Source organism: Triticum urartu, unplaced genomic scaffold (genome assembly GCF_003073215.2).
Source record: "Triticum urartu cultivar G1812 unplaced genomic scaffold, Tu2.1 TuUngrouped_contig_286, whole genome shotgun sequence".
NCBI lineage: Eukaryota > Viridiplantae > Streptophyta > Magnoliopsida > Poales > Poaceae > Triticum > Triticum urartu.
In genome coordinates, this window is record NW_024113361.1 from 35,604 (window position 1) to 45,828 (window position 10,225).

Below are 10,225 nucleotides of genomic sequence, written 5' to 3' on the forward strand. Positions count from 1 at the left end.
ATACAGTTAAGAAGAAAATGATATACTGACAAACACTACTACCGAAAGCAATATTTTTAGAGAAAAGGCATAGATAAAAGCAATATTTTTACCGAAAGCAATATTGAACATGCATAGATAAAAAGCAACAAATTGAAAGGCCTAAACACCACATATGTTTTTTCCACTTGTACATGTCTACTCCCTGTCAGAGTTAAATTTAATGAGTATAACAGCACTCAATAATATTATATAACACTGATTGTTCGCTGTAAAGAACCAAACAGAAGATCGTAACTTGCGTAGAAGTACTATATCAAGCACTGGGGCCTGATCGACACCGAGCTAGCCAAGTAATATATCGCCAATTGCCAATGATACCATGTAAAGTCAGAAGTAGAGATCTTCCTCGTGGAATTTGATGCATAGAAGAACAAAAGATATATAATTCCATATAACTGATATGGAAAGGATATATGCGATTCCCAAACATTTGTTACATATGCTCTTATCGTGAGAAGGAGAGATGGCGCTGAGAACATTAGCAAGACGAAGGAATAATGTCTAAAATGCTAACAAGTAGAAGGGCACCTTGTGGAAAGTAGATCGACATAGTGATATTCTAATTATTAGAACGCGAATCACACGTGCATGTGTGTGTCTGTCATCTTAGAGCTCTCTCAAAGACTATAAATAGTCCCCAAACCCATGTAATTTCTCAAGCTTTTGTAGTTTGATAGTGTATACACTTGCTCTGAGACTCCAAAATATTATGGCGAATGACTCCTTGACAAGGGCACAGATAGTTGGAGATGTTCTAGACCCATTTGTTAGCTCGGTGCCTCTAACTGTGATGTATGATGGGAGGCCTGTGTTCAATGGCATGGAGTTTCGCTCACCAGCAGTCTCTCTGAAACCCAGCGTTGAGATAGGCGGTGATGATTTCCGTGTGGCCTATACTCTAGTAAGCCTACCACTTTGAACCCGTAAGAGTACTCCATTGATGGTAGGCCATACGTGTATGGCCATGGTGTGAACTTGAGAGAGCTTGGGAGACTAATGGCTTCACCAAACAAGCTCGCTGTTGCATGTTGCTTGAACTTGTTTGTTGGTAGCCCATGTTGACCATGTGCTTGTGTAATTTTTATCCCCTAACATGTTGACCATGTGCTTGTGTAATTGTAAATCAAACAGGTTATGGTGGATCCTGATGCGCCTAATCCCAGCAACCCAACCCTGAGGGAGTACCTGCACTGGTAAGCCATTACTCTTACATGTTTTGTCATATTTTACCGCATGCACGTTTTTGTTGGGCCACAACTATATGTTGATGGACTGCTCTAATTTTATTTTACTTTGGGTATGTGCAGGATGGTGACTGATGTCCCATCATCAACAAACGATAGCTTTGGTGAGTACATCAAAATTAGTTTTCCTAATGCTCAGGTTTTCATTCAAACTTCTTGCCAAACGGTTCATGTTAGGTACTAGCTAGTATCTCAGGTGATGTTCCATAGTCACGCCTAAGCTTATACTTAGTGATTAAACTGAGATATTGTATATTTTGATATATGTTTTTCACTTAATATCTTAATATGCGATACACCTTAGTTAACAAAGCAGTAGATCTGTATAGTGTGTATAAGACGATGTTAAATCAAAATAAGTATGTGGATTAACTAAAAGTGAGTTCATATGTTTATTATTAACACATAAATTTAATGATTTCATCTTTAGGATGTATGAATTGTATTGCTTTGTGATCATATTTGTAAAAAAAGTATGATGCAAGGAAATGGTTTCTTAATTATTGCAAAATATTTATCAAACACGGTTAGACATTTCACATCAACTAGTGCAATGTTGCAATGGTTGCATAAGGTACTTGCGAAATGCTTCTGAAAAATATATTCTCTGCAAATAATTTGAGAGGTCTTTGTCATGTTGTTCATTTTTTCAGTACTTAATTACTCGTCAATATTGTTTTACACATATGTATATTTAGTACCATGCGACTTTGCCAAATTAGCATACATTGGTTTTTCTACATGGCAAAACACATAATGTTGCCATATAGCAACTGCCATTTTAATGCTCAAATAATACAACATTTTATGATAGACCTTACGTACTTGACGTCCATTTTCTGTGATTATAAGTAACCAACTACCAACTCGCCCGTGTTAATTAGGGTAGGAAGAGAAAATCTGGCATGTACTTCAATAGTAGCTTCAATCAGTGAACAAAATAATACATGCATGCACGCCCTTGAACCGCTTTATAGTTGCTATTTTCCACATATCCCACCTTACTGCAAAATAGTACAAATTAATGATACCAAGAAAGGACACAAATGCAGTAAAAACCACAAAAGCACATGCTATTTATTCCATTTTCCTGGGAAAGCGCACGCTTAACCTATCTGAATTCCCTTACTCTTTGATGAACTGGCAGGAAAAGAGATCGTGCCATACGAGAGCCCAAGCCCTACCATGGGCATCCACCGCATGGTGCTGGTTCTGTACCAGCAGCTGGGGCGGGGGACGGTGTTCGCGCCGCAGGCACGCCAGAGCTTCAACTCGCGCAGCTTCGCGCGCCGCTTCAACCTCGGCAAGCCCGTCGCTGCTGTGTACTTCAACTGCCAGCGTCCCACGGGCACCGGTGGGAGGAGGTTCACCTGATGTGTCAAACTGATCGACCAGCAATGATCCTCAGCCCAGCCGACGGCAATGCTTGAGCTCACCGGTACCTGATACTGTGATAAAGATATCTAGAGAAGTTGGAATAAATGTACTGGAAGGTTTATGTCTGATCTATCTAGCTGGTTGATCAGCCATGGCCCAGCTCGAAGGCAGTAAGTTAAGCTCGAGCTTTGCCGGTACTTATGTCTGCGTGCTTACTAATACGTACACACATGATAGCCGCATCACACGGTACTTAGCTAGACGAGTTGGAATAAAGTACCTGTGTTTGTACTTGTAGACTCTTAAGTAAAGTGCCTTTGCAAGGATGCGTTGCTACTTATCAATAAGGAATGTGACATTATGCCACACCTTGGTAATGAGATATGTGCGGTTGGTTGTTCTGATCTTCAGTTTGAGCAAAATTATTTTGTATTTTTGTGAGTTAGATTAGAACAACCACGAGCATAATGTTGGCCGACATAGAGATCAAAGTGATGACACGTGCACAATATACCTCTATCATGCCACAAAAAATTGAAATCAAATTTTCGTCCAAAGATATAGAACTGCGAATTGTTCACACCAAATTTGAACTTGGTACATACAATCTACCAATGCATTTTTCCTTATTTGTTCTCATGGTGTGCATTGAATTTATTTTTGGACTCATGGCAAAACTTCTCGAAGACTCATGTCACGAGATGTAGTTTGGCGGATGCAGCTTGTAGGACACCGGTGGGCTACAAGTCGATGGGTTGGGGATCCCAAGGTAGATTTCGGTAAAGCAAAAACAGTCGTGTTATGAGACTTAGGTCGAAACATTTAACAACAAGGTTCCCGGGCGCCCTTAAATTCCTTGGGAAACACCGTCGTGATGTTGTTTTCCTTTCTTTCCTCAAGGCCCAAGCTAACAGAAATCCTTGGTCGAAATGTTCTTTGATGGGACGATGGTGGTGCTTCATGCACCATCCCCTTCGTGGGAAATTGTCTTGGAGCCAATGTAACCGATGGCTGGTGGCTTGACCATATGGAGGACAGATTAGTTTCCTAGATCCATTGGCATTGCAACTCGGGTGGCAGAGAAACTGATGTTAGTGGGGCTAGGTTGCATTACAACCTTCTACGTCGATTATTCGACTTCATTTGGTTCTCTCTGGGCACCCCACTCATTGGGGGCGAAACGAAGCTCCGATGTCACAGGACACATATGGCAGTGGCAATGAATTGCAATGAGTGGTTTGGTGGGTGGTGTTCTCCAATTATTGCAATGGGCTTTGTCAGTGGCAAGCTCTTGGTAATATCTCCTACGAGGCCCGTCCCTGAAAATCAGTATTCTCCTTGTCCTCTCGTCGACTCACTATTTGGTTGGGAGCAACATGGTTGTTGTGTGTCTATGGCAGTGTTCGGTGCGTATGGTTTTCTTCTTTTGTGAGGATGAAATCTATGAATCTTGAGAGACGACGAGTGATGAGATGATCATGTTTGTTGGTGCCCCGGTAGATGTATGTTCTCAGCATTGCGTTGTTGGCATGTTAGGGTGGTATCATATCTTTAGATGAGTTGTGATCATGATTTTTGCTCGTTTTTCCTCGTATTAAACATGCAACTCTTGCCGTCTTCGGTTTTGCTAATTCTTTGTGCTTGAGAATTGTCTATTTCTCGACATATGTCTCAGAGCCATCAATCCAACATTGATATGTGTGCAAATCCCCACTTTTTGAACTATGAGAACAAGTTCTAAATCATTTTGTATTAGACCAAAACAATACTACTACCTTCGTCCGTATGTATAGGGCATGCGCGTGCTTCTAGACGGCCGATTTGACTAACAAAAGATGTGTTATATGGCATCAAAATCATATGAGTAGATTCATCTATGGATGAAGTTTCTAAACGTATATTTTTTGCCACATGTAATAAACATTTGGTTAGTTAAATTTGCGACCTAGAAATACGTGCACGCCTTGTGCACCCAGATGAAGGGAATAGAAGGCAGTGAAGATTTTCTTAGATCCGTATGAACAAGAAATAATATTTTCTCATTTGATTGACTAATTCGTAGACAGACCCCTCCAGCTTACTTAACACATAAATAGGTAAACTGGCCACTATGGCTTCAAAATTCGTTTTTTTGTGTGTGTGTGGCAAATGCTAGGGTCAGTAAGTGGAGACATCCTCATGGAAACATCTTCCATTTCCCTTAAGAAAGATCTTCCGCTGCTATTCTCCGTGACACCACTATCCCGCTGCTATATTGTGACCAGTAAAGTCGCCAACTGACAGCGATATGCGAGGTCTTCTTCTTCCTCAGCCGGCTGCTGCTGACTGCGTAGAATATGTCTTGCGATGAGGCCATGCATTGTTATTCGTTCGTGACAGCATGCATCCGACCGGGCATTTTGCTGCATGCAGCCTGCATTGTTGCATCTTTGACTGCGTGTGGAATAACATGCAACATCAAATTCCCTTCAGCAGAATGTTGCTCCTCCTGGTCAAATTCCCCGACTCCTCGTGTCGCTGGTCGATTAGCGCATTGAAATTGGAATTGGAGTGTTACGATCGAGATGTTTGCGATCGCCACCGCCGATGTTTTGGAGCCCGAACAGGCAATGTGGAAAGTTGGTACTAGCTTTCAAAAGGTTCCTGTTGTCCCACCCATTTGATGGATAGATTGTGGGCAATGTGGTCACTGGCCATCACGAGGATCACTTGTTTCAAGCTAAAAGAAGCTAATTAAGGAGCACGAGTTCTGCGTGCGATTCTGCGTGCCCGGCTATCGATCGACGATGCGTATCAGATGCTGTGGAACATGATGGCTGGTAGAGGCTTAGAGTGGCAGTGGGTGTTTGTTTGATGTTGAAGCTCAACCTAAATACGTGCTTGCCCTCTGTATTTGGTTCAGGCTGGCAGTACTCGGTACGTATATCCACTTAGCTTAGATAACAATTGTTGTATTCATTGTAGAACGATTGTTCTTGGTTCAGAAAAATAAAAACAATTGTTGCAAGCGCACGGCTATAGCCACCAGGGGCACCCGCCCGCGAGTAAAAAAAAAACAATTGTTGTATGCTCTATGTGCTTGTATGTGGGGCAAGCATAGGTATACCTATAGCGGTAATAATAATAATAATCTAGGTATAAGTTTCAAAACAAGAATATTAGTGAAAAATTAAAGCTTAAGATAACCACAACTATATGTCCATAGACTTCAAAGTGTATGCCTATATGTATACATATATACAGTAATCAAAACCGATGCTCTCATAGAGCTTACAATAATCACTATCCATTTCTTCGACAAGTATTTCTGGACGGTTGGAGTACTAAATATATAGACTGCATGATCTGTGCTTAGAGAAAAGCAAGAGATAATATCAGTATTTCATTTGGTTTCAAGGGATATTAGTATCTCCAGCTTGGAGGATTAAATAATTGCCTTCAATGCCTAATGCGTTAATCTTTGGGGCGTTTTCCTTGAGACATAGTCTAACCACAGTACTACAGTATTACATATGTTTCTAAAACACTAGCTAACCGGCAGTACCATGTCTAGAATTTCAGTTGTGCTCCGTATCCTTATGTTTAAATATCTAATAAATTATAAATTTCAGATTTGATTTCATTGGTGTACCTGTCCAGCATTTCTCGTGAAAAAGCAACAGGTCTCTTTGATTCAAAGATTTTCATATGAATTTTGGAGGATTATAGGTCTTAGTATTTTTCATACATGGGTTATTTTAATTTGTAGCTTAAATTTTGTAGTATTTTTCTTAAGAACTCATGTACACTATATTTCACAAGATTTTTTTCATCCACTCAAACCGCTTGACAAAATCCAGGGCAATCAAATAAACTTTGGTACAACGACATGGAATCCAGCTTTTTCCTAAGTCAACTGTCATTAAATTTGATCAAGCTTACATAGAAATGTATCTGCAACCTCCGTTAATTATAAGATTCATCGTAAATGTATGTTCATATTATATATATATTTAATAATGTAAATATTATCATATTTTATGCCTTCTTTGGTTTACAAGAATTTGTAGGAATTCTACAGTATATCATTTATGTAGGAAAAATTGTTTTAGAGCTCTTTGATTTGCATGTATAGAATTATATTCTCATTCAGGGCTTGTTGAGTTGTGCTCTGAGCGGAACCCTCTCGTACTATGTTGTGTCCTACTATTGCGTGTGTGTGCGGTGTGAACATTAGTAGGACCTTGTGGTTCTGGTGGTTTGCTTTATATATAAAGCGGGACGAAAGTCTTCTTCGATAATTGTATTCTCATACATGATTGACTCTTATCCTTCATATTTCAGAGGAAAAGAAACATTAGCTTAGACTTAATGAAAAAAATCCAATGAGAAACCAAATGGCATCTCTTTTCTTTTCTCTATCACTAGCATATATGCTTGTGTGTTGCAATGAGAAAGAAAATTGGCGTGTCCATCAAAACATTCATCAGCGCGTTATACACCCTACGACGGCGGGTAGGCGGAGATGTAGACTTACTTTTCTCGTAAAAACAAAAGTTGAATTAATAGTCCAACCCTTAGAGTTCAGAAGAGTTAATTCTAAAGACAAATTTGGCAGCCGACAGGTAGGCGCACACCAAGATCTAGACTTGCTTCTCTCTAAAAAAAATGGATTAAGACTTCAAAAGAAATAATTTTAAAGAATAAATTTGTCTTTCTATTTGGACTCTGAAAGGATTTATTAAACGCAAGGAAGCCGCGTGGCAACCATTGTGTTTTGCTCGGTTGAAATGGCCCCGACCACCATAGATTCTCATGAAATCTCTTATTGGCACAGACTTGTTAGCTAGCGGTAAATTTAAATTCTTCATTTTCCCTAGCCACATAGACGAATTTAATTTCTTCGTTTCCCTCAAATAAACGGAACCCACACCACATCCTCTGTTTGTTGGTGGCTCAGCTTTGTTAATTCTCGTTAGACTAGCCACAATGGGCAGTAAGATCGAGTAGTAACATGTCCAAGTTACTACTTTATGTTACTATCTTTACAGTAGGGAGTAACATGTTGGGTTTCGTAGTAATTTCAAAAAATTTCCTACGCACACGCAAGATCATGTGATGCATAGCAACGAGATGGGAGAGTGTTCTCTACGTACCCACGCAGACCGACTGCGGAAGCGTTGACGCAACGTAGAGGAAGTAGTCGTACGTCTTCCCGATCCGACCGATCAAGCACCGAAACTACGGCACCTCCGAGTTCGAGCACACGTTCAGCTCGATGACAATCCCCGGACTCCGATCCAGCAAAGTGTCGGGGAAGAGTTCCGTCAGCACGACGGCGTGGTGACGATCTTGATGTACTACAGCAGCAGGGCTTCGCCTAAACTCCGCTACAGTATTATCAAGGACTATGGTGGCTGGGCGCACCGCACACGGCTAAGGAATAGATCACGTGGATCAACTTGTGTGTTCTAGGGTGCCTCTGCCTCAGTATATAAAGGACTAGAGGGGGGAGGCTGGCCGGCCAAGGTGTGGCGCGCCAGGAGAGTCCTACTCCCTCTGGGAGTAGGATTCCCCCCCCCCAATCCTAGTTGGAATAGGATTCGCGGAGGGGGAAAAGAGAGAGAGGGGGGCGGCCACCTCTCCTAGTCCTAATAGGACTAGGGGAAGGGGGAGGCGCACAGCCCATGTAGGGCTGCCTCTTGTCTTTTCCACCAAGGCCCATCATGGCCCATTTAGCTCCCGGGGGGTTCCGGTAACCTTCCCGGTACTCCGGTAAAATCCCGATTTCACCCGGAACACTTTCGATATCCAAACATAGGCTTCCAATATATCAATCTTTACGTCTCGACCATTTCGAGACTCCTCGTCATGTCCGTGATCACATCCGGGACTCCGAACAACCTTCGGTACATCAAAATGCATAAACTCATAATATAACTGTCATCGTAACCTTAAGCATTCGGACCCTACGGGTTCGAGAACAATGTAGACATGACCGAGACACGTCTCCGGTCAATAACCAATAGCGGGACCTGGATGCCCATATTGGCTCCTACATATTCTGCGAAGATCTTTATCGGTCAGACCGCATAACAACATACGTTGTTCCCTTTGTCATCGGTATGTTACTTGCCCGAGATTCGATCGTCGGTATTCCAATACCTAGTTCAATCTCGTTACCGGCAAGTCTCTTTACTCGTTCTGTAAATACATCATCCCGCAACTAACTCATTAGTTGCAATGCTTGCAAGGCTTATGTGATGTGCATTACCGAGAGGGCCCAGAGATACCTCTCCGACAATCGGAGTGACAAAACCTAATCTCGAAATACGCCAACCCAACATGTACCTTTGGAGACACCTGTAGTACTCCTTTATAATCACCCAGTTACGTTGTGACGTTTGGTAGTACCCAAAGTGTTCCTCCGGTAAACGGGAGTTGCATAATCTCATAGTTATAGGAACATGTATAAGTCATGAAGAAAGCAATAGCAACATACTAAACGATCGGGTGCTAAGCTAATGGAATGGGTCATGTCAATCACATCATTCTCTTAATGATGTGATCTCGTTAATCAAATAACAACTCTTTTGTTTATGGTTAGGAAACATAACCATCTTCGATTAACGAGCTAGTCAAGTAGAGGCATACTAGTGACACTTTGTTTGTCTATGTATTCACACAAGTATTATGTTTCCGGTTAATACAATTCTAGCATGAATAATAAACATTTATCATGATATAAGGAAATAAATAATAACTTTATTATTGCCTCTAGGGCATATTTCCTTCAGTCTTCACTAGGAAGGCCGGAAAACGGATCTTTCATGACAAGATTCAGCAAAGCAGTATTAATTTCACAAGATTCAGCATCGGTAAGAGGAGCAATCGGAGTGCTAATAAAATCATTGTTGTTGGTATTGGTAAAGTCACACAATTTAGTGTTATCTTGAGCCATCGTGACAAGCAAGCAATCCAACACACAAGCAAACAAAAAGCACGGGCAAAAAGAGGCAAATAGAGAAAGAGAGGGAGGATAGAGAGAGAGAGGGCGAATAAAACGGCAAGGGTGAAGTGGGGGAGAGGAAACGAGAGGCAAATGGCAAATAATGTAATGCAGGAGATAAGGATTGTGATGGGTACTTGGTACATTGACTTTTGCGTAGACTCCCCAGCAACGGCGCCAGAAATGGCTCGTCGTCAGGAGTCAAATATTAACTTGCGCGAACCTCCCCGGCAACGACGCCAGAAATCCTTCTTGCTACCTCTTGAGCACTGCGTTGGTTTTTATAGCGACCCGACCCGAATGGATCAAGTCTCTGTGCTTAAGTGTCATCCCTGGATCGGTATGCTGACACACACAGTACTCGAGGATTTATAACAGAGGTAAATCACATGTAAAAAGTAACGTAAATACTATTACCTCAATCCAAAATAGCGGAAGTAACAACAAGGTTGTGGATTCCCATCAACACCCACGACAAAGTTGAGTGTAGAAATCGTAACCCTAACGTATCACTTACTCGTTGTAAGATTCCTGCAACATGAGACGTTGCAGCCACAAAGGGTCAGTACATTGA

The 10,225-nt window shown here is 41.5% G+C and overlaps 1 protein-coding gene across 1 annotated transcript; it reads left to right on the forward strand.

Moving 5' to 3' along the window:
- Nucleotides 1–682: 682 nt before the first annotated feature.
- On the forward strand, nucleotides 683–3,070 carry LOC125527085 (protein RICE FLOWERING LOCUS T 1-like). Its single transcript, XM_048691660.1, has 4 exons — nucleotides 683–943; nucleotides 1,174–1,235; nucleotides 1,350–1,390; nucleotides 2,434–3,070. The coding sequence occupies exons 1-4, from the start codon at nucleotides 752–754 to the stop codon at nucleotides 2,658–2,660; spliced, it is 522 nt and encodes a 173-aa protein (XP_048547617.1). The 5' UTR covers nucleotides 683–751; the 3' UTR covers nucleotides 2,661–3,070.
- Nucleotides 3,071–10,225: the final 7,155 nt, after the last annotated feature.

What these genes read in the sequence shown, in the direction of transcription:
- LOC125527085 (XM_048691660.1), top strand. Translation starts at nt 752, where the DNA reads ATGGCGAATGACTCCTTGACAAGGGCACAGATAGTTGGAGATGTTCTA. An exon ending in TCCGTGTGGCCTATACTCTA is followed by an intron (nt 944 to 1,173) that starts GTAAGCCTACCA and finishes TAAATCAAACAG; the next exon opens with GTTATGGTGGATCCTGATGC. An exon ending in CTGAGGGAGTACCTGCACTG is followed by an intron (nt 1,236 to 1,349) that starts GTAAGCCATTAC and finishes GGGTATGTGCAG; the next exon opens with GATGGTGACTGATGTCCCAT.